Below are 24,345 nucleotides of genomic sequence, written 5' to 3'. Positions count from 1 at the left end.
CAAATCAGATATTTATGGATTGGTTTCGGTTCAGTTTTTTCCGGATCCGAATAAAATGTTCAAACCTACTAGTTACAACACCACTATGAATTTTCCTGCGCAATGCAGATAAATAATAATTTTAGATACAATATTTTTATTTCAACAGAAAAAGTTAATTAATTTGAACATTATTATTTTAATATTTTCACTTCAACAGTTCGAAAAAAATCATAAAATATTATTTTTATTTAGTTTTACTATTTCAATTTTATTTTATTTTAAATTTTAATAAAGTTAAAATTTCATTTTATAAAAATATTTTTAGTTATATTATATTATATTTAATAATTATTTATTTAAATATGTAAAATTTATCATTGAATTTTATATATATATATATATATATTCTAATAAATTTGAGATTTTGTCTGTTTTAGGGTTAAAATATGTTAAACTGAGAATCACATTGTTGATTAATCTGATGAGTAACTAAATTTAAATAAACTTTTAATAATTTAACTAATATAAAATAGTATAATTAGAGTTGAAATAGTTTTTGTAGGCTTTTCTCTTGGTCAACATTCTCATTTAAAGTTTTTTTCTTTATCTTTTTTTTTGGAAAAGGAACATATTAGTTTTGAGAGAAATAAAAGCATTGACTTCGATAACGGATATATGTTCAAATTATTTAATGTTTTCCTCTAGTTCTTCTATTTTTCAAAATCAAATTTAACTAATTATTACATAACAATGTATATTTTTGGTGACAATATAATGCATATATGTATTTATTAAAATATTGTTTTCGTGAACTCTTTCTATTAATATTTTGGTTAGTTCAAAAATTTTATATTTCTCAAAAAATATAAATTAAATGAAAATATTGCAGTAAATTTCATCTGTTTTTTTTGGTCGGTAAAGACGAATCGACGGAAACCAGAGAGACGCCTTTTGTATTCACTCTATATAAAAAAAAAAAGAGTGAGGAAGCCAAAACACACTGTTTCAAACCCTCAAAAAATCCCGAGACAAAAACCCCAAACCTAAAGTGATGACAATGAATCTTGAGCCCACTGCTTCATCTTCCAGCTACGAAGATGACTCTTCCTCGTCGGAAGAAGAAGAAACTGATTCCCCAGTTGTGAAAGCTTCCTTGCCTGTGACCACCGCTAATTCTTCTTCGTCCGAAGAAGAAGAAGAAGAAACCGATTCTGAATCGGAAACCGAGCCGGTCCATGATTCCAAAGATGGCTCGAAGCCCAAAATCACGGCAAACTCTTTGTCAGATTCTCCGGTTGTGAAACCTGATTCCAGCAACAAGGTTGAAGCTCCCATTAACACTGCAAATTCTTCGTCGGAAGAAGAAGAAGAAGAAACAGATTCTGAATCCGAAACCGAGCAGGAAGAAGTAGAAGCTGTGAAACCTCCCCCAGATTCCAGCAGCAAGGTTCCTGTGCCCACGGCAAATTCTTCGTCTGAGGAAGAAGAAGAAGAGACAGATTCTGAATCGGAAACCGATCCGGTGGAGACTTCTCCAAAGCTCGAGACCACGGAAGTAGAAGCTGATTCCCCAGCTGTGAAACCTCCCACAGATTCCAACAAGGTTGAAACCACCAAGAAGAGATCTATTGAGACGATGGATGAAGGAGGAGAAGCAAAGAGGATCAAGACAGATTCAGGAGGAGACGATGATGACAAAAAGATTACAGTTTTTCAAGAAACCAAGAAAAACTATTTCCAAAGGGTTTGGACAGAGGAAGACGAGATTACGGTTTTGCAAGGGATTATCGACTACCAAAATGAAACCGGGTCAAGCGCTTTTGATGACAGGAATGCTTTATATGAGCTCTTGAAGCAATCTCTCAGCTTCACTCCTACTAAAACCCAGTTCTCGGAGAAGATCAGGTCGTTGAAAAAGAAGTTTGAAAACAACCGTGGAAAAGAGAAGAAGAGAGGAGAAGCGCCTGCGTTTTCTAAACCTCACGATCTCGAGACTTTTCGTTTGTCAAAGTTTGTCTGGGGAGGTGATGGTATCATGTCTAATGCCATTGAAGTTGAGCCTCCCGTGTTGAAGCTTGTTGCGCCTGCTGCTGTGAAGAAGCAAGAGTTTGGTGTTTCTATTGTTGAGGCATTGGCTCGTTTCGGTGTGGATAATCTTTTTGCTAAAAAAGGTTGGAGCAAGCTTTCGTTGGAGGATAAGAAGAGACTTGAGGTGGAATGGGAAGCATTGCAGCTTGAAGAACTCAGGTTCTACTCGCGGAAGAGTCGTTTTATTCATGATGCGGTGACAAAGATGGCTGAAGCTTCTCAACGAGACCATTAGATTTATTATTCTAAAATTGGTTCATGTGAGTGTGCCTTTTTAATTTATCTTTCGTACTTTGGTGAATAATTTCACATTTGGTTTTGGGAGGGGTGGGGGATTTGGTTTTATGGATAATGATAGGTGAAACATTTGTTGACTATCAAATTTTAAATTATTATTAAAGAATCGGAAATTAAGCCTGCAATCCACTTGCTGAATGAAGTTGGAGGGCAATAAAAAAATAACAAGTTGTACGATTAAACTAAGAGTTGACTTAGCAAAGATTTGATTAATTAGTTTAGTTTCTTTCTACAATGGACAAAATAGTTGATTCCTTCAAGTCCCAAACTTTCCACATTGTCAAGCTAAAATTAGTTTTATATATATATACTAGATTCCAAAGACATTCTCATTTCATTGGAGTTGTGAACTTCAAAATAGTAATGAAGATTGCTAATAAAAAGTCATTTCAACAAAAGTACAAAATAAAATCTACAAAATGGAACAAATAAATTCATAGTTTTGTTAGGCTAAAGCACCTTAATTATTCATTTTGCATTGAGAAGGTCTTTGTTAATGGAGGCGGCACTCGTAAAAGGTTTACATCATTTACCTCCATCAGAATTTATGTTTTCCTTCTTACGAGACTCCAGACCTTGACGTTTGAAAAAATATCAAGTTTTTGTTCAGTCATCTTAATATATAAAGTTTAGTAAGAATAGGTGAAAGATTTGGTAAACATTCGTTACGACTTGAGAGTCAAGATCTGGTAAAAACTGGTTAAGAGCCATGATCCAATCTACATATTTTACTGGATTCTCTATGTGTTGTGACGTGGTGTCACGGATCTTACTCTGTTCATGGATTTGCAATAGGATGTAACCACACACTTATATATTGCCCAAAGACCTCGTGTTTAAATGATGTGGGACACATCTAATAGCCCCTCTCGAGATGTGGGTGGGAAACGGTCCAACGGAAACAGCCCAAGCCCAACATCTCGAACATACCACAGCAAGATGGGCCATTTTTATAGGCTACATAGGTAGACAACTATTTATATGGGAAATCATCTGCTGGGCTTTCACCATGGGCTCTGATACCATAAAAGCTTTAGAGAAGCTTGGAGAGAAAATAAACTTTTGTATCTTATTCAACTCAAGAGATACATCATATCCTTAGCTGCTCTTATATACATAAGACAACTAGGTTAAACACTACACAACACGTCAACACATAAGAGTATCAAATCTATTGAATAGCTGGACTTGCTGAGCTGTGTTGAGGTTCGTACGGCATGAGGTTGGTGCTGCTACTTTACCGTTGGAGACTAATTGCAGAGCACTTGATTTGTCTTTTAGCTCTAGGCTTATCTTGTTGCCTTGTGTCTCCTGTTGGGCTGTCATGCTTAGCAAAGTCTTTGGCTTTGGCCCATCATCACTTACATAGGAATCTATGCTTCCTTCAAAGATTTTCTTGAGCGAGACATTAGTTACGCTTAAACTAATGTCTGGATATGGCGCCTGATGTCTTGCATATTTGCATTGTTTTAACCATTCATTCATAAGCATTTTCATCATATAGAATAGGATTTAGACATGTTTAGGTTGCATTATGCATACATATGTCTCTATCAGGTATTGGAGCACCTCATGAGGTTATTGGAGACATTTGGATGCATTTGGAGCTCAAAAGAAGAATAAGAGTTGATCTTTGGACAAAGCCGACCGGAGCGACCACCTCGGAGCGACTAGGCGACATCGCTCCAGCCGGAGCGACCTCAAGGCTCAATATCAGAGCGACGCCATGAAGTCGCTCGCCTTTTTATCGCTTCGGACATCCGTAAATCACCCTGGAGCGACCCCGCAGAGCGACCACCCGAAGTCGCTCCCGAAACCCAGAGCGACCTCTCGGAGCGACTGGCCGAGGTCGCTCCGCGTTATCAGTGCACGATTTTTATTATTTTCAAGGACCTTTTTGCAATTTATTGTGCACGTTTTTGCACTAAAAAACCTAATGTTTAAGTTCTCTTTGTAGCCACCATTGGCAGATTATCTTTTATCTATTGAAGAACACAAACTCTCTCAAGAAGAAAAGTTCTCTTTTGGCTTTGATTGTTCTTGTGTTCTTGTAATTTTCTTTCTACATCTCTATATGATTCATCTGAAATCCATCATGGGTTTAAGAGGAATCATGGAGATTAGTGAGTAATCCACTTTTGGATTCATGGGTTAGGGAGATTTAGGGTGATTAGGTTAGTTCTAGGATGTTTTAAGTGTAGATCATACTTGTTCCTTGCATAGTAGAGTGATCTTAATGCATCATTTGAGTAGGCCACTCAAAGGGTGATCTCTAGGCATTTCCCACCCAAAAGGTGTTTGATGAAATGTCTGAGTCAACTCTCCTAGGCTTTTAGTGTACTTTGCCAAAGAGATTTGTTGTTAAAGATGCTAAGATAGCTAATAGACTTGTTAGTAATGATTGCTTGCATGTTATTCAACCAAAGACATTTGATGTTTGAGACATGTTAGCAAATGAGCATTCATCTAGACATAGAGCTTGCTTAGAATTGTGTCTAGGCTTAAGGTTGATAGTTTGATTCATCATTTACATTCCTTAATTCGAAACCTGATCACCCAAAGTCTAAATCCCTATACCCATGAGTTCTCCTTTCCAATAGCTTAAAAGTATCATTTTTATTGCTTTGCATTAGCTTTAATCATTATTTTAGAAATCATCATATCACTGATTGCACTTAGATTAGGCAAATACTTGCATTCTCTCTGCATTTAAATCCCTCAGAACTGGTTCGACAACTTACTACCACTATACTATCATTTGACTTAGAAGCCTCAAAACTCCTAACATCAACGCCACCATAAAACTTGATGACAACCATGATGTATATCCTCCCCATAGCTTAAGACTCTGTTTCTCCAGGCAGGTTATGAAAATCATGGTATTGGGCTTACTAAGCTACTTTCCGGTTGTCACATGGTTGAGGAACTAGTGCAAAGAGTGTGTCAATTGATACTCCCAATATTGTCTACTTCAATTTTACTGATACAATTGCCGAAGAGTATCCGAAAGGTGAATCTATGTTCGCTTGTTGAAGCACGTATCTGTCTTCGAATGTCAGACGAGCAGCATGGAAAGGCACACTTTTTAGATGAGGCTAGCTTTTCAGATGTACTATACATTACTCCGAGGCTAACGAGATCATGGTCGGTAACGCAACAGATTTCATCATGGGAATATGCAGTGTGCATATCTTTTATCTATATGCTGACACTCTTGAGGTTTGTATTTCATTACTCTTTATCGTTCTTGCTTTATGATTTGAGTTAACTATAAATTGCAAATCATGAGTGGTTATTTGTGCTCGTGCAAACTTTTTGTTCAGGAATAGGAGATTTTTAGTTGCCTATCGTCAAGTAGGGTGAAGATTTTAAAGATATGTAGGTTTGGTGATACTATGGTAACATGGGGAGCCAGAGTAAGAAGATCAAGTATTTCTTGGAGACAATGCCTAATCATGAACAAATCATACTGCACTATACTGCAGACTGTTGAAGATGTGACTCACGTTTCAAGGCAACTTCAGAGGATAATCTCAACAGTAGATTCATCCAAATGAATTTGTCCAACTAATCTCTGATAACACTCCCCAAGCTTTGGTAGTAACTTTAATGAGCTTCTCTTGTTCATATGTTTTATTTTGTTATAAAGACATATGCTTTTCAGGCTTTGTCCTTTAGCCAACAATGTTCACTTCATGTTTTATTTGCTTCAGTTCTCATGCTCCGGTAACTGTTCTTGTGAAATGAGATGTAAACAACAGACTTAACTTGTCATGGCAGTTACTTTACAGGAAAAAAAATCATCAATATCGTATCTCTTCTACAAGGAAAAATGCTTGGAATTCAATTTTTTTTTGTTGGATAATTATTAAGGTGTGAGAAGGGCTCAAGAACTTAAACTCATATTCTCATTAACTTAATGAACAATGTACATGATGGTGCTTTATATACAAGTACATGAAATGATATATAGCAAAGTTGTGTTCTTATTTTGTTGGATAATTATTAAGGTGTTTTTTTTTATTTAATTTTTGTTACATCTGAATTTTTATTATGTATAGCAAAGTTCTAACCATCCGAAACTAAAGATTCTTGAAATTCAAATTTCAGTTTCAAGATGGAGGGTAAAAACTACAACGTTGGAGAGTTACAGATGCTTTTTGACTCTTAAGGCAGAGTTGTATAAAACTGGAAATGGAATATAGCCCTCTAATGAAACTCCTAACTTTAAATTAATGATTTCGAAATATTAGATTATCATCATGGCATGGTTTATACAGTGTTTTCTTTTTTTTTTTTGAGCAAAGGTTTATACAGTGTTTTAGTTTCTAAAGTATAGATATATAAGTGTATGAAAAAGATATCACATGTTTATATCACATGGCCAAGGGTTGAGGAAGCAACAACACTTTTCGCTTTTATTAATTACAAATAAAAAGGACAACAACATGAAAGCTTGGAAACACGAAATCAAGGAAAAGCAAACAGCAAGTAAAAAAAAATTCAAAATTACGAGTAAATTGGAAAAGTGAAGATAATACCAAATGGATCACAAATTCTTAAAACTAGATATAACTGATAGCTGCCTTATTCGCTTTTTTCGCGAACAAAGCACTCTGCATGGCCAAATGAATCTCAATCTGCATATTCTCCATCTCTCTTTGAGCTTCGAGCATTGCAGCTAACTCTTGATTCGCCGAGCTTTTGCTTCCTTCTCCTTCTCCTTTCTTTGCCTCTTCTTCCTCTCTCGCACATGAGTGTAAATGTGTACCGTAATCACATTCCATGCAGTAGTACGCCCAGAGATTATCCGGTACGGTTTCTTTACAAACATCGCAGGTGAAAACTAAACCGGGTTCGGTATAAGGAGAACTGTAAAGAAGAGTGAGTGGATGCGCGTGATCTTCACGCCTCACGGTTTCAGGCATTGAAACACAACCGACATGTACATCGTACTGACAGATCGAACAGTTGTAGGTGAAACTTGATCCGTACTCACCGCAGGCCTGACACGTATACGTCGACTTTGGGGAATAGAGTAAAGTTAAACAATGGGGCTGGTGAGATTTGTGGTTGGTTTCACGTGGAAGGGCAAAACATGACTTGTGCAAGAAGTAATCGCAGTCTGATGATTTTGAGCATTTGAAAGCTGCACCAATCAGATCGAGATCGCAACCTGAACAGATGATTTCGTCTTTTGCTTCGCATTTGTGACTGCGCAATGGATGGTTGTGACTTGGATGCCTCACCGATTGTCGAGAAGACATTATAACTTTGGTGGTTTTGATTTGTTATTGAGGTGTTTTGTGGTTGAAACTACCTTAGGGTTTCGAACTATTTATAACGAAAGCGGGAGAAGACTTAGTGATAATGAGTCGTGGTTTGGGATTTGACTATAAGACCAAGTTGTAGTTTATAGTGGTTAACATACCAATTAGGAGACTAACATAACATGCAATATATAAATATAAGTCAAGAACTAAAGATGGTTCACATTGTGGGATTCAAAGTCAAGAGATGCATTATATGTGCATGGAGCTATTTTCCGAACTCATTCACGCATCTTAGTGTTTATTATATGTTTTAAGTTAACCAATTGAACTAAAGATTTGGAGTCGGTCGATTTTTCATTATCAAGTTGGGGATAAATACAATAACGTTGACATGGTGACGGCTATGATTAATTGTCAAATTATTTACAATGCTTCACTCCTACGACAAATAACATAACTCAAAATGAAGATTTCACTACAATCAAACTCTTAACTTCAAAAAAAAAAAACCTTTGATCCTATTTGTAGGATTCTGGAACTAAATATTCTAAAACTAGTTTAACGCTCAAATATTAAAAGCCAAAAGTTTATATAGAGAAACCAATAACTTTATTAGTGTGCATGCGCATGTGGATGTGGAGTTTCTTAACTTGCTGCTGCATGTTGGTTAGCTAGTCAACATTGTGCCGGATCCTCTCTTCTAGGGACGAGCCCTGCTACTTGATCCCCTGTAATAACCCAAAAAAAAGTTTGGTCCAGTTCTGCTGCTATAGCATAAAGAAAAAGCATCTCATCATTTGATACTACGGATGATATCAAAGCTCACGCAAATTTAAATGTGTAGAGAGCCTTCTGATGAGAATCACTGTTAAATGACAGCTTAGATGATTTGTGCAACATACTTAGAACACATGATGGAGAGCTTATGAAATTTTTTTTTTCTTACAAAGAACTTAGAAACGATTGTTCGTGAATCTTTCAAATTTAATAAACGAATTCAGTACTCAGTGATTACATCATTGAGCACATGACTGTGTTCGATCCAAGCAAATTAAATTTCAATTGGACCAAAAACTTTAAATAAACAGGATCCTCTAAACCAGCTAGAAGGTCCAACTCACCAGAAAACATTCTCAAAGAAACAAAAACGTTAAACTTCTACATCAACACACCAGAATATTCATTGCAGATGAATGGTACCATCAAGAGTGATCAGGCTTTGTGGTCACGGTAATGAACAATGGCTTCAGGTTTAAGACGATCTGTGCAGATTTGGTGAACCGTTGAAAACAGCGGAAACATCTCCATCCATCCACAGTGGTTCAAGACCTCGTAGACCTCTCTTGCCGTGGAAACACCCTTCAATATAAGCAATCAAACAAAGAGAAACCGCTTCCATATTTAGGATTAAACTAAAGAGTAAAGGGTTCTTCTTTAGAATATTTGGTGGTTTACCTGTAGCTTTTGCCCTTGTAGCATCTCTGCTTCAAGCTCATCAAAAGACCTGAGTTGTTTACACCACAAAAAACAATCAAAACACTAACTACAAAAGTAGTTAAACTGGACGATTTGATTAACAAAAAGGTTTACACCTTTTTCCTCCACTTTGGGCAAATGCTTCTGCTACTCTTCTGTTTCTTCCTCCTACTGTAATAGTCAGTGAACGAGTAGTCAAAAGAGCAATCACTTTTACCAATGGACAAAAAAAAACAGTAAAAAAGATAACTCGTCATTGTTTTTTGTTTTCAGTCCTTACAGCAAGTTGTTATGACATCTGCTACACCACAGCTCTCGAAGAAAGTACTGTCTTTAACAGATGGAAACAGAAGCTTCGAGAGTGCTCTCATCTCTCTTAAACCAATCCTCATGATTGCAGCCTAGATAGAGAGAGAGAGTTGTTTTAAAAGCAAATACCTTGAGATCTCTAAAAGCTTGAGTTTGAAGTACTACTACTTACCTTTGTGTTATTACCCATATCCAAACCATCAACGAAACCCGCTGCAATAGCCACAACATTCTTCAAGGTCCCACACAACTCTACTCCTTCAACATCATGAACCTTAACACAAAGCCTTACAGTTGTTACCGCCATTCAAACAACCGAGAATGTCAGGACACTAGGAGACGAATGAAAGTTTCTTACCGGTGTGACCATAAAATAGGGAGTACTAAACAACTGAACCCAAGTGTCAGCTATTTCTTTACTCTCTCTGTATCCAACCGTTGCTTCGCTAAACTTCTCCACAGCAATCTGCATTGTTACTACACAATATTAGTTACACACAACCAATAATAATGCATTGGATCGTGTAAAATTCGATGTAAAAAAGAAACCTCGTTGGCGATGTTAGCGCCCATAAGAACACAACAGTTGATACCAAGTTCCTTGGAGATGAGAGTAGAGATCATGCAGGGACCTTCCTTCTTGACTTCCATCCCTTTAACAAGAGATATAGCCTCAACCTCTCCTGTTACTTTACCCTTAAGCTTCTTGCATATACCACCCATGAATTGATGCGGTGTAACAAAAACCAACATGTTTGCTTCCTTCACTGCATCAGATTTCAAGAATATGTAAAATAGAACATAACATCGTGTAATAAAGGGGGTAAAAGCTCATCATTATCACTGACCTGCGTTTTCAAGGTCAGGATCTGCAACAACATTTCTTCCTAACTTAATCCCAGGGAGATACTTGACATTTTCCTAATCAAGAAAACAAGAAATTAACTACAGAACCGATCAAGAACAGAACAAGAACAAGATCATTCCTTTTTTGTTTTTATTTGCTTACATTGGTCTTGTTGATTACATCAGTGAGCTTCTCACCATTTGGGAGAACTTCCTCAAACACCCACATCCTAACTTCATCTGAAACGTATTTGGTTTTTTTAATAAAAAAAAAAGATTAATTAAACTTTTGTCAAAGATTCCAATTTTAATACCATGGAAAGAAGGAAGCTTGAGGGCATTAGAAGCGATGAGCTTAGCAGCAACGCTTCCCCAATTGCCACTGCCCACGACCGTAACCCTAGATTTCATCAGATCACCATTAGCGCCTGGAGACATAGCGGAGGAGAGAGAGGAGGAGAAACGAGAAGAAGAGGAGGAACGGAGGAAGATAGAGAAGAATGAGGAACGTATTCGCATTGAAGATAGGACCCGACCCGATTTGAGAGGACACGTACGTTACAGAGAGAGAGAGAGAGAAGGGTACGTGTAGTAACTGTTATGCCTTCTTCATTGCTATAAGCCGCCATGTTTTGGAATTGAATGGTTGGATCTTTGGCGATCTCCTCTATGTTCCCATCTTCTTCCTCTCTCTCTTTTTTTTTTCTTTCAATAATTATTTATGTTTTCCTAATTTACAATTTTCTTACTAAAATTTATTTTTTTTGGGGTGTATGGATTAGGAATGTCAAACAGGTCGTCCCGTCCCGTCCCGTCCCGTCCCGAACCGAGCGGGCTCATCGAGTTGCGGTACATTGCGGTCCAGTCCCGCGCGGGCTGCGGTACTCCTAAACCCCGGCCCAATCCCGTCCCGCCTAAAGTCTTGAACCAAACGGGCTGTCCCGCGGGCTATCTTCAATCTGCATTGTTTTGGGCTCGGCCCGCGGGCCGCAAGTTCTTTTGCCATTTCTGCAGCAATATGTTTGGACATAAGTTCGTAAGAGGCTGTAAATGATCAAACAAAACTTTCTAACTTGTATCTAACTCCCACACCGTATCTAATATGAACTAAATTTAATATTTTCTTGACTCCCATGAATATAAAACATAATGCACCGTATCAAATATTTTCCCTAGTAACAAATGTAGTCAAGACACAATTATTTTTGAAGCAATGAAAACATAACTCATAATTTCATAAAAAACCAAATGCTATTGTTTTCTGAGTTTATAAAATTAAAACCTAACACCAATTCAAAGCTGCTAGTACTAAAACAATGTCATTAAAAAAACAGCAACTGAAAACACCAAATGAAAAGAAACAGTAAGTCAAATAAACAACAACTCAAATCACACTTTTGCAACTTCCACTTCATCTCCAACAGCTGATTCAATTGATGGGGGTTTATCTTCTTCACCAAATACTTCTTCTTCTGCAAGTATTAATATTGAAGTTAGTAAAAGCCATTTTGATTCATAAAAAAAAATATATATGCTTGATAATCTAGATTAATTACCATTTTGATATGATTCATATCCCCTGATCCAATTCCTAGTGCATATCAGAGCCTGCACATTTTTTGGGAGTAGACGGCTCCTGTATTTGTTGAGGACTCTTGATCCAATACTGAAAGAAGACTTGGAAGCAACTGTTGTGATTGGAATACTTAATAGATCACAAGCCATACCAGCCAAATCACCATAGTGATGAGCATTATCTTTCCAGAAGTCAAGAATATTCAAGCTCTTAAAATTGGAAACTTCCAATGGTGGTTCATCAAGATATGCTTCTAGAGGTGTCTTCCCACTCCCAACACCACTGACTTTGCGAAATGCAAAAAAATCCTATAAAAGTTTTTAGAAAAATATCTAAGACCTGCAATTATGAAAAATAATAAACATACTAGTTACTTGTAAAAGGAACACTCACAGTGTAGTTCTCAAACATTTCAGTGGACACTGGCTCACATGTTTTGGGTGGAACCGTCTCACGTGGCTCCGTAGAAGGGGAGTTTGCCTTCGATTTTTTGTCATAAGACTCAAAGAGAATGCTGAGCCTCTCACGCAAGTTCTTCACCTTAACATCTTTTGTTCTCATGTCAAGCTTCCCTAAACAATGGTCAACAATTGATAGCTTAAATCGCGGATCAAAGACTGCTGCCATTGCAAAAAGACCACTGACATCATCCCAATATTTGTCAAACTTCTCCTTCATTGGTGGCACCATGAATCTGACAACCTCATCATCGCTTTCCTCATTATTCCGGAGCCAATTATGGATCATCCAGACTTGATAGAAATACAAATTAGATGTCGGGTAATTAGTGCCAGACATCATCTTTGTGATCACAGCAAACGGCCCCAGAAAATTGCAGATATTACTTGCTCTTGTCCATTCTTCAGCTGTGGGCGCCATTGTAAAACCTCACTTGTCAAATGACTCAAACTTCTCAAATGCCTTACGGTAATTTACTGCAATTTGCAGCATATAGTAAGTGGAGTTCCATCTGGTCGAGACATCCAATATCAGCCCCCGAGTTTCTTTTACATTCGCAGCAACCACTGCTTTTCCGAACAACACCTCCCGCGATGTAGATGATAACACATACTTCACACTCTCTCTTACTTTGTGCAAAGCGCCTTTAATAACCTTTAACCCATCTTGCACTATAAGGTTAAGTATGTGAGCTGCACATCTTACATGGAAAAATTCTCCTCCACACACCAAGTCATCAGTCAACATTAGCTGGGACTTCACAATATCTTGCATCGAGTCATTACTTGTAGCATTATCCAATGTGACTGAGAAAAAAAAATTTCAATTCCCCACTCTTTCATCGACTCAAGAAGCTGCATAGCAACATTCATACCAGTGTGTGGTGGCGCTAGAGCACAAAACGTGATGATCTTGCTGTTCAACTTCCAGTTCCGATCAATGTAATGTGCAGTCACACACATGTACCCTTCACGTTTTATTGACGTCCACAAGTCAGATGTCAATGATACTCGACCATGAAGTGTAGCTAAGTCTCTCCTCAATGCGTCTCTCTCGCTTTCATATAGTCGATATACATCTGATCTAGCCGTGTTTCGACAAATGGTCTGCACATCAGGATTCAAATACGTCCAAGTTTCTCGCACTTTCTCATACTCTACGTACGAGTATGGTAGATCATGCTGGACTATCGTCTTAGCTACCATCTGCTGAAAGACGGTATGATCATACTTGCCAGAGTGTAGCTTCCCCTCGAAATTGATCTTCTGCTGATTTCTATTTTTCCTTTGATACACCTTACATCTAAAACGATGCCTTCTCAGCCTACTGGTTCCATGCGAGTGGGAATGCCAAGCATACTCATTCCTGCAATGATTGCATTGAGCTTTCATCGTCCCATTCGGTTTGTGGACCACCGTGAAATCAGGCCACACATCTGATATTTGCCTATTGTCCATTTCGATTTCTTCTTCATTCAACTCCTCTTCTTCATCCAACTCCTCTTCCTCCAATGAGTCATCAAAGTCTGGTATCTCCTCGACCTTCTTCTTCTTTTGCGGAGTGGTAGCCTTGGCTTTGCCCTTTTGCGACTGAGTCAATGGCTTCCTTCTCCCTCCCCGAATCACTGATTTCACAGGTACAGGCTTCTTCTTTCTACACGCCTGTGAGGACGAGCCTATGCCACCATCTATTGTGGACTGCAACATGGGTTTCCCCGTGGCTGTTCCAAATCTGCTCTTTCTGCGAGCCATGTTTTTTTGGGGTGGTGGAGTGATTTCAACATCAGAATCATCAGTCTCATCGTCAAGGCTCATCACCTTTCTTTTGCTTGCTTGCATCTTTGCACCAATAGCATTAGAAGTTACACCACCTTCTCCCCTTGGATCAGAGCTCCCTTCAAGCGCAGCAATAGCATCTAGAGTAGCTTGACTCGCGAAGTCCAATGTTGATGGTGGAGTGTAGTTAGTATCCATCGTGAACTGCTCTTCTGAATCGCTCCTTGATCCCATGGTCTCTGTCTCTCTGAAGTTTTGCGTTAGGTTTTTTTTTTGGAGATGAAGTCGTGTGAACGTGGGACTATTAGCCTATTAGGGTTTTTAATATTTTGGAAAGTTTTAAATTAATTATAATATAATTAAAACTTAGCCTATTAGGGTTTTTAAAATTTAGATAATATTTTATTTAAACTTGCTTGAGGACAAGCACCAAAACCAATCACTTTCTACTACGATATACATTCCTATATACATCAAGTGACAAACAAATGCAGTGATCACAGCAAAACTATGCAAGCCAGCTAAACAAGAGTGTGTTCTATCTATCTATGCTCAACAAGACAGTGATCCGATAACCTAAGCAAATCCAGCTAAACAAGATTGTTCTATCTATCTAACACACGTACACGTTTAAGAGACAAAGAGCTTACTAACCTGAGGTCCTTAAAGCGGCTATACTGGAGCAGCTGCTGTATGTACTGGTCTCCTCCTTCCTTGTTCACCATCACTCATCATCTCCTTGCTCACCATAACTCCATAAGTCTCCTTCCTTGTTCACCATCACTCATCATCTCGACATATACAAAATAAAAACACAAATCAGAGAGTGAATCAAGGATAGTTTAAATGAAACTAAGAATTATAGACAACTTACACAGCTTTCAAATCTCTTTTGTATTTTCTTCTCTTGAACAAGGAGGTGTCAGCTTGTAATAACCGGACAAGCTGGTGTGCGCTCAACACATACATCAAGTTAACATGAAGCTTAACATGCTATATCGTTTTGAGCCTACACCAGCCTTCACGGTCATTACGAGCTTCCTCCTTCTTCACCTACAAAAAGAAAAGACATATCAGAGAAAAAAAAATGACATCAAATAAGGATCAACCTATTATATAATTCAAGAAGCTTAAAGTTTCAGAGTGGTAACACCTTACAATCTTTGCAGCTCGGTGATCTTTGCAGCTCGGTGTTGAAATCTTTTTCACTAAACAAGGAGGCAGGTGGTGGCGACGGTCCAAGCTGGTGTACGACCAAAACATACATCAAGTGAACACCTTCTCTATCGTTTTGAGCCTACAGCAGCTTTTACCGTCGCCACCATCCGCCTACTTGTTTACAATCATATATTCTTTTCACCTGCAAAAACAAAACACTAATCAGATACTGAACATAACAGAGACAAATACAAAACAAGAACAAAAACATAAACAAAACACATTAGGACACTGGTTTTAACTAACCTAATAGACACCAATGGTGTCACACCATCCACATTTCACCACCTGAAAAGTGCAAACAAATAAAACTGTTAGAGTACAATCCGAGAAAAAAATATGATCTCAACGCCAAGAACAAGAAACTTACCAGTTTCATCTCTACAATGTCCCATGTCCTTATCTCTAGAACCGGTCTTACATAGCTTTCTGGTTCAGAATCTACATAATAACAAACAAATAGAACATGTCATATAAGCTTTTACTTTAGCATCAGATAAAAACGAGTAACTATATAGATAAAAACGATCTTTCATTACCTGTGAGATGCATGTCGTCACCGTCGCAGAAGAAGCCTTCGCCGGAGATGGATCTTGATTTACGGTGGAAACGGAGTTCTTTGACAGTTTGAAACAAGAACTTCTCTCCGGAACATGCAAGCTTGATCTGTGAAGTTGACAACCCGAGATAAGAGTATCGGAGCTTCTCGCCGTCGCCGGAGCTCCCTTTCACTCGGTGCCGACTCGTCTCTCTCACTCTCTCACTCACGCTATCTCTCTCTTTTCTTTTTCAGGCGGCAGCGAAATGAGGAGAGAAGAAGCTGCGGGACACTAGGTTAACCCGCGGTCTTCTTGGGCCCAAACCGCGAAAAGCCCATACCGCAAAAGTCTTGTACCGCGAGGCCCGCTACAATGCGGGTTGACAAAATCACGGCCCAAACCCGCCCCACCACAAGTTATTTTGGGCTCGGCCCGCGGGCCGCAGGTTCTTTTGCCATTCCTAGTATGGATGTTTACCAAAAATAAAATAAAAACTTTTTTTTCGTTTGGGATTAATTTCCAATGGAGAATATTTTTATTTAGGCTCTAAATTGTGACCAATGGAATGAGAAAAATAGTGAATTGCTTACAATTTGCATCATCTACAAGGAATATTTTTTATCTATGATTCATTTACATTTCTTAACATTTTAAAAATAATAGACTACAATTATTCTTTATCAAAATAAAAAATAAATATATTTTTTTCTAATTTATTCATTTTCATGCATATTTCTTTAATGGTTACCAGCAGTGTCCATTTTTTTTACCAAAAATTTCCTTTATATTTAAGGTCCATTTTTAGAGAAAAAAGGCCCTCAAAAACCAAGTGATGTACAACTGACGTACATGGTCCATCATGCATATGAGCCGGGCCTGGTTACGAGTTAGAATTTTGGTAATGATATTTCCATCTATATATTGTAACATAAAATTCATAACTGAATGGTGTCATCTATATTATCAAAACTGTAGTATTCGTTGAAATTGTTTGGAAACATGAATAGTAGTCTAAACTAAAATTATTTGGAAACGTGGATACCAATATTACATTAATTGTATTTCTATATTTTAATTAGTTTAACAATTTCATTAATTATATTACTTTAACAATAATTCACATCATTAATTATATTACCACAATAATAATAGTGAATTTTTTATTTATTAATTAATCAATATAAACTGGTGCCAATTATAAAATCAAAAATATAAATAATTAGATTTTATATATGGTTAAAAGAATTCGGTTTAATTTGTTTTATTAAAACATCTTTTTATTTTAGTTTCAATTCGTTGAAAATTACGTAGTCAAAAATATAATTCAAAGACATTTTTGTGAACAAAATAATAACTTAAAATTAAAATAATAAAAATGTGCTATTTTTACTGTCACTTAAATTTTCACTTAATTCAGCCGAACACATAGAAATAATTTTTTTTATTAAAATCAATTAAGCATGAAAATTGGTTATTAATTTAGGTACAAGTTGTTCCTTTCGAGTATTGTTTTTTTTTGTTTTAAATTAGGTCTGTTTCAATATTATAAATTTATGTATGGGTTTTGAGTTGGATCCTTTCAGATCTGGATAAGTTTGGTTTTGATGTATAAAAACCTAAAGTATCTAAATAACCAATATGCCTAAAACGGGTCCGGATAGTGTATCAAAATAACTATATTACCCGATTCGATCCAGATCTTTTGAATATAATTAGTTATATTACATTACAACATTGTATAGCACTAATTATTAAAAATGAATATCGATGTATAAAAATGTAAAAATTAATACCCGCACATCCTAGTATGTCTTAAAACGGTTATTTCATACACAACATTTCACAATATGTTTAATTCATATTCGATTATTTTATCATAAAAAACATATCTAAACTTTTAAAATTTTCAAATAATATATATGTTATTATTAAATAACTAAATTTTAGCAGAAATGTATGTCAATGGAAAGTCTTTACTTAAAAATAACAAATTATTCAAATTAATTTCTTAAATATCAAGATCATATCAATAAAATAAAATACACATATTATATTACTATATTTTAATTAATCCGTTTATTTGGTTTGGTCGATTAATATATTGAACCATATTTATGTACCACTGTTTTTAAAAATAACATCTATTTAAATTTATAGTATTACCAAATCCAAATCACTTTCTCTATTTCGATTTGATTTTTACTGAATTGAACACCCATACTTCAAAGTACTAAATCATACATAGTTTGCAAAAGTGTTTCTTGTAAAAACTCGTACTAATATAATCAATGTGTTGTTGTATCTATCTTATTAAAACAGAAACATAGTGACTTTTGCTAGGTGGAATTTTTAATATGGACCTCATATATCAATACTATTAATTCTTCAACATGTCCAATTGATATGAGTTATGTCCAACTTAACATTTTTTTTTAAATCTGGAACTACTTTAATAAATTAACAGTTGCCATTTGATATATTACCAAGAACGACTATGGTATTCTATAACTTCTCATTTCCTCCTATAATATCGGGACCCATCACTTCCATATTTTTTTTTCAGAAAACTACTTTCATATATACAAAATAAAATAAACAGTTGCATCAATACTATTTAAAAGTGTGAAGTAACATATACGAACCATAACGTTTTTTTCAAAACAACTGGAACCATATCTTCAATTATATCAATACAAGCCCTCTATGAGTAGAATATTATGGCTTCTGTGAGGATTTCATAAATGAGTTCTAAAAATTTCGCAATCATTTAGTTTACAAAAAAAAAAGTTCGCAATCATTTTAACGTGTTTTATTATATGTATTTACGCTCAGAAAATATAAAGTCAGAAAATTAAATTATATAAATAGATTCTGAATGAAAATTTCAATATAATTAATCATTTAATATATATATTATACAATGAAATACATAAATAACTAAAAACACAAATATAAAAATTAAATATCTAAAAAATATAAAAAAGAAATATGTGGTGACTTCTTATTGTTAAATGTTGTAATATGATTACAAACAAAAATCAATATTAAACATGTTAAAAATGAAAACAATCTATTTAATTTAAAATAATAATAATAAAATTACTGTGAAATAAGTTTAACAACGTTTTAAATAAACAAAATCATAATACGGGTCAGAATTATCTCAAGTTTTCAAAAATTTAATTATATTTTAAATAACAAAAATAAGTCATATAAAATTAATATAATTTTCATAAAAATCTCAAAATATATAGTTTATCAAAAATCATAATTTTCATTATGTTAAATAATTTTTCAACAAAAATATACCCGCCCTTTTGAAAGGCGGGTCAGAATCTAATATCTTATTAAATGCCTTAACTTAACTAACGCCTAATCTATTTATTTCATATTTAACCTACCGTACCATAACTTATATTAGACGAACCTGTAGTTATTACATACTAAATGCATCTTATTAAATGTGGTAGTTATTACATACCAAATATACATACTAAATCATATATACATACCAAATATTACATACCAAATATACATACTAAATGCATCTTATTAAGATAATGACCACATACTAGACAAGCATGTGGTCATTATCTTAATAATTATCATACATACTAAATCATATATATTTGGACTGTTATATACACAAACTATACACTTTTCTGTCTAATTTATCGGTCATCTTATGTGTGATTATGGACTCTTATATACACAAACTATACACTTTGATTATATTATGACTGTTGACTGTGTCTTATAACAATACTAAAATCAGATCCAATTTTAGAATATATACACAAAATTATTTTCAACCAGTCAACTATAACAAACTAACAAGAATACATTATACATGCTCCAATTTTAATATTCTAGCGATGACTGTTATATACACAAACTATATACTTTGATTATATTATGACTGTTGATTGTGTCTTATAACGATACTGAGATCAGATCCAATTTTAGAATATATACACAAAATTATTTTCAACCAGTCGACTATACCAAACGAACAAGAATACAGTAATCATCTTATAGTATTCATCATATAATTTAGTTGTTGTTGTTATGTACAGTGTAAAGATTGCAGCATCTTACAAAAAGAATCAAATTTTCCGTCTTCAGCGCGACTTACCAGTTGGAGAGTGGAAAACTATTGACACTTTTCAAGTTGTAGCCGCTTCTGGACAATATCACCCGACAATTCATTAATATAAATAACAGATTGTTTTGAACCATTACAGAAAATATATTAGATGTCAAAATAAAATAAAACTCACTAAGAAATTATGTATAATTATTTTCAATAATTTAGCTTCATAATATACAAAAAATTCGAAACACAAGTTTTATAGCAAAACTTACGTTACAATAAAAAAAACACAATCTGAATTTGCAAAACAATAAAAAGCCCGCCCGTTCGGGCGGGTCATGATCTAGTTTTATAGTTAAACCTAAATATAGGTTACAAAAATAGATCTCATCTTTCAAAGTACTAAACCAAACATAATGTATAATGTTTGATATAGTTTCTCCAAAGAATAATATCTTTGGAATATATATACTTTCATATTTGCCATAAATGTACTGATTTTTTTTCTTACATTTTAGGATCTAGTTATGACAATATATCTTTTGAATTATATATAATTTGGCACAAAGATAGTAAGAAAGATATTTTTATTTAATACATATGAGTTATATATTGCCAAATAGCCAAATACAAAATTGAAGTCAATTTTGTATGTCACGTATATTGATTTTTTACTTGGTATACATTTTCTCATTAAGTTAATAAAAATTAATTATCTTCTAATAAATCGAGAGACCATTATTTTTATCTAGTCCAGTATAAAAAATAGTTGAATAATTAACAAAAATTGATGAACCAACTACATGTATACATGTTTTGGCGTTGCACCATCATCCTTATATTTAAACATACATGTTTTGGACATGCATATATGTTTTGGACATGCACTGACAGGCAATTCAACCAAAAAAATATTGTTCTGTACATGACATTAGAACTTACAGAATAATAAAACAGTTAGAAACAAATTTGTTTTGAGCATTACAACTTATAACTTAACAAAACAATGCAGACAACTATTATAATAGTTTAGTATAAGAGATATGGTAGTTTAGTACAAAATTTACAACAGAACAATGTTGTATTATGAATTTTTTCATGACTTCTTTTTGAAATTTCTTCATGACTTATATCAACATAAAATTAATATTATGGTTCAGTATAAGGGATATGGCAGTGGTTCGTAAATATAAATCTTACCAAGCTGTGTAAAAATACTTTTTAGTGCTGGCAATTTTTTTTGATAAATTGCTAGCCATAAAGATAGATGAGCAATTACTTTATCTCTCGTTAACAAATTTAGAGGATAAAAAGTTGGTCCAAGTTTGTCAAAACTAATTATAAAGTTGCCACATAAGTAACGTAAAGAAGTGTTGGCAACTCAGTAAGATTAAAATGTAACTAATACAAAATATAATGTTACATCTTTTTAAATGATACTCAAATGATAAACAGAGGATAACTCAGTTTCAATACATCAACCACTATAAATAATCAATTTTAAGTTCCAAATGCACCTTAAATCCAGATCTATATCTTCATAGTCATCTATCTAAACTATTAAAATTGAAATACAAATAGTATTTAACCATAAATTTTCCTTAACAATTACAATTGAATGTCACTGATCTTTAATATCAAGATGTTAGAATATTAATAAACCAGCTAAATTTAAGCCACATATTAAACAAAGACCAACGTAAACTAACGTGCTGAAAACCAATTATTTAGCGGTTAGTAATGGTTGGTATTGTCTGCCAAAGTAAATCCAAATTTATCAAAATTCATTTAACTACGAGTCTACGATTATATACCAATTGTGCGACACCTACCACAAAATCGATCCAATACATATCATGATAATTCAACCAAATCATGATCATTCAAGTATGTGATTATACATGGACTTTTTATCATCTAAGTATTATTTTAATAAATTGTTCTTTTTTTGTTTGATTTTTGATTGTTCTTCAAATAATTTACAAACTATTCTTGTGAACAGTTGTATGGTTTGTGTAATACATTTTTCTAATTTTCTGTTGTTCTTCAAACTATGTAGAAACTATTTTGTATGAACAACTGTATTGTTTGTATAATATGCAAAATATATTTATAATATTTTATTTGGTCAGTTTGTATAAAAAAGATATTTTCGGTGCACCAAATCTAAACTAATAATTCAGTACGTACATAATTAAAATCAATAAAATTCCAAAATATTTTCCTATTTTAAAGCAATAATCATAACTAACCATAACAATCTTATTAACGCTATATTCATATTCTGTTTTCAAAACTTGCATGATCACTTATCTATCCGGTAGCTTTGTGAGGTTCCGGTGACGTTCCGGTGCTATCTTTAAGGTTTTTTATTAATCTTATCCCACTTTGATCAAAAATATATCACATGCCTTTAATAATATTCTCTCAAATATTTTAAATAATTTTTGAAGATATTTTGGTGACAAAAACTTAAAAATGTTATTGAGAGAATTGCTCTTTTAAATATTAGGGTTTGAGCACAATATAAAATTAGTAGAAACAAAAAAATATTAGTGCTTGGATGTATTAGTAATCATTTATTCGTGATACAAATACATTCAATACGATAATAATCAAACAATAATCTATAACGTTTGATCTCAATTAATAAAATATAGTAACTACCAATGGTTTATAAGATAACAATGATTATACAAGTTAAAACAAACAGCCGCACCGGCGCGGATATCAAGCTCTATACATGTATTTATTTAAACTCTATATGAGCTTTATATATAAATTTAAATCAAAATGTTTAGAAAATAATTTAATAAATCTTAAAAGTATATTTAAATTTACAATATTTACATTTATTGTTTGATATATCAAAATAAATTGAATAGAAGCTCGCAGAACGAAAAAAACAAAATTTCTTATAATTCGGAAGCTAAACGCATTGAACAAGACACACAAATATCAAAAATAAATAACATATTAATCTACAACATGAACGCAAAAAAAAATCAAGCTGGTAAAATTATCAAACATTAGAATATATAAGAACAAAAAATAAATACCTATGCGGGCGCATGGTCAAACTCTAGTATTTCTTACATGCACAAACAATTTCTCTTTTACCTTCTATCTCATTTCATTCCAAACTACAAACTTTTTAATTTCAAAGTTTTATAGAGCAGACTTCTAGAGAAGTCTTCATTTGTAAATGTTGGCTTACTTTTGTTTTTTTTTTAATTTCTCGATAATACCAGATAAATCTTTCTAATAAGCATGTTAGTTTTGCAATTGACTGAATTTTGCAGATATTTCACTTTTCTATAGAAGTCTTCGAAGTGTCGCAAAAAGTTTATGTAGATTAGTTTTGCAATTGACCATGTTTGAGTTTTTAAGAAAACACTTCTTTCAAAACAACATGTTTTACCGGAATATCAAAATAAAACCAAGGAAGACTTCGAAATAAAGTCTTCTGATTAATACTAAATGTTAATTATTTATTGTCAATTGCAAAACTAACCCACACAGACTTTTTTCGACACTTCGAAGACTTAATGTGATGGTAAGAAGACTACTATAGAAGGTTTCCCAAGAAGACTTTTTCGGAAGTCTATTTTGGAAAATCAAATATCTGGAATACTTTGGCCAGCTGAAAAACTAATCTGCTTATTAGAGATGACTTCTATAGAAGTTTTATCTATATTTTTTGGTTACAAAGAAAGGTTAGAAGAGAAGTCTTCTACGAAGTACACACAAAATAGTCAACTACAAAATTAATTTAGCATGATTCACTCTAGAAGTCTTCTTCGTGAAACAGATCTGAAAAAAAATCAAACATCATTCTTATATCGGGTAAGATTCATGTTTAGTTACTCCAAGTACACAAAACTTCTAAACGAAAGTTACCCACTCATTCTTGACCAAAAACATGATTGAGTAACTCAAATAAGCTTATAAGTTCTGAAATAAAAATTTTGGATTTTGGAATGAAATGAGAGAGAAAGTGAAAGGGAAATGGTTTGTGTGAGTAAAAAACAAGGATACGAAGATTTAGATGTCAATTTTAGGTGCATTTAGAGCTTAATATTGGTTGTTCGTGGTGGTTGAAATATTGATGAAATTGGCAATGTTGTAACTAAAAGAGGAAGATAATGATGATAGAATAACACAACTATTTTGAAAAAGACAGAAAATAACTGTATTTTTGTTAATAACTTGAACTTCTAGGGTGAATATGAAAAATTAAAATTCCAGTAAACAAAAAACAAATTACTTTTGCATTTGACTTCAAGTTTTATGTCATATTTGCAAAATTCCCTTATTATAATTGATAGCCTATAAAGATATTTATGAAGACATAAAATCATACATAAACATAATATTAAAAATATAAACTAACAGTTACTTAATTATTAGTATA

At 34.0% G+C, this 24,345-nt stretch overlaps 4 protein-coding genes across 5 annotated transcripts; 1 reads left to right on the top strand and 3 right to left on the bottom strand.

Moving 5' to 3' along the window:
• Positions 1 to 948: 948 nt before the first annotated feature.
• Positions 949 to 2,540, top strand: LOC108815998 (probable transcription factor At1g11510). The gene has a single exon (XM_018588551.2). It carries the CDS (start codon positions 1,034 to 1,036, stop codon positions 2,303 to 2,305), a length of 1,272 nt encoding a protein of 423 aa, XP_018444053.1. The 5' UTR covers positions 949 to 1,033; the 3' UTR covers positions 2,306 to 2,540.
• Positions 2,541 to 6,764: 4,224 nt separating this feature from the next.
• Positions 6,765 to 7,669, bottom strand: LOC108816625 (protein VACUOLELESS GAMETOPHYTES). Its single transcript, XM_018589189.2, has one exon. It carries the CDS (start codon positions 7,632 to 7,634, stop codon positions 6,933 to 6,935), a length of 702 nt encoding a protein of 233 aa, XP_018444691.1. The 5' UTR covers positions 7,635 to 7,669; the 3' UTR covers positions 6,765 to 6,932.
• A 357-nt stretch (positions 7,670 to 8,026) lies between these two features.
• On the bottom strand, positions 8,027 to 10,991 carry LOC108814810 (glycerol-3-phosphate dehydrogenase [NAD(+)] 1, chloroplastic). Of its 2 annotated transcripts, XM_056990148.1 has the most exons (11): positions 10,586 to 10,991; positions 10,435 to 10,511; positions 10,274 to 10,346; positions 9,975 to 10,192; positions 9,784 to 9,891; positions 9,598 to 9,699; positions 9,397 to 9,517; positions 9,233 to 9,287; positions 9,096 to 9,144; positions 8,841 to 8,999; positions 8,027 to 8,368 (listed from the first exon to the last, which is right to left on the bottom strand). In XM_056990148.1, the coding sequence occupies exons 1-10, from the start codon at positions 10,788 to 10,790 to the stop codon at positions 8,853 to 8,855; spliced, it is 1,155 nt and encodes a 384-aa protein (XP_056846128.1). In that variant the 5' UTR covers positions 10,791 to 10,991; the 3' UTR covers positions 8,027 to 8,368; positions 8,841 to 8,852. The 2 variants fall into 2 exon arrangements, with proteins under 2 accessions (XP_056846128.1, XP_018442944.1); XM_018587442.2 differs by lacking the exon at positions 8,027 to 8,368 and having other exon boundaries at positions 8,604 to 8,999.
• Positions 10,992 to 11,660: 669 nt separating this feature from the next.
• On the bottom strand, positions 11,661 to 12,726 carry LOC130498073 (zinc finger BED domain-containing protein DAYSLEEPER-like). Its single transcript, XM_056991418.1, has 3 exons — positions 12,241 to 12,726; positions 11,828 to 12,155; positions 11,661 to 11,743 (listed from the first exon to the last, which is right to left on the bottom strand). The coding sequence occupies exons 1-3, from the start codon at positions 12,724 to 12,726 to the stop codon at positions 11,661 to 11,663; spliced, it is 897 nt and encodes a 298-aa protein (XP_056847398.1).
• Positions 12,727 to 24,345: the final 11,619 nt, after the last annotated feature.

The sequence above is a fragment of the Raphanus sativus genome, chromosome 7 (genome assembly GCF_000801105.2).
Source record: "Raphanus sativus cultivar WK10039 chromosome 7, ASM80110v3, whole genome shotgun sequence".
Lineage (NCBI taxonomy): Eukaryota > Viridiplantae > Streptophyta > Magnoliopsida > Brassicales > Brassicaceae > Raphanus > Raphanus sativus.
Note: the sequence above shows the minus strand (reverse complement) of the source record. Positions and strands in the feature narration are given on the sequence as shown.

Bases quoted from the DNA above. Each gene is read 5' to 3' on its own strand.
- LOC108814810 (XM_056990148.1), bottom strand. From the start codon at position 10,790: ATGCGAATACGTTCCTCATTCTTCTCTATCTTCCTCCGTTCCTCCTCT. The intron at 9,145-9,232 runs GTGTAAACCTTT...TAAACAACTCAG, and splicing joins GCCCAAAGTGGAGGAAAAAG to GTCTTTTGATGAGCTTGAAG. The intron at 9,000-9,095 runs GTAAACCACCAA...CTTATATTGAAG, and splicing joins TACAAGGGCAAAAGCTACAG to GGTGTTTCCACGGCAAGAGA.
- LOC108816625 (XM_018589189.2), bottom strand. From the start codon at position 7,634: ATGTCTTCTCGACAATCGGTGAGGCATCCAAGTCACAACCATCCATTG.
- LOC130498073 (XM_056991418.1), bottom strand. From the start codon at position 12,726: ATGGCGCCCACAGCTGAAGAATGGACAAGAGCAAGTAATATCTGCAAT. The intron at 12,156-12,240 runs GTGAGTGTTCCT...AAACTTTTATAG, and splicing joins AAATGTTTGAGAACTACACT to GATTTTTTTGCATTTCGCAA. The intron at 11,744-11,827 runs GTAATTAATCTA...TAATACTTGCAG, and splicing joins ATATGAATCATATCAAAATG to AAGAAGAAGTATTTGGTGAA.
- LOC108815998 (XM_018588551.2), top strand. From the start codon at position 1,034: ATGACAATGAATCTTGAGCCCACTGCTTCATCTTCCAGCTACGAAGAT.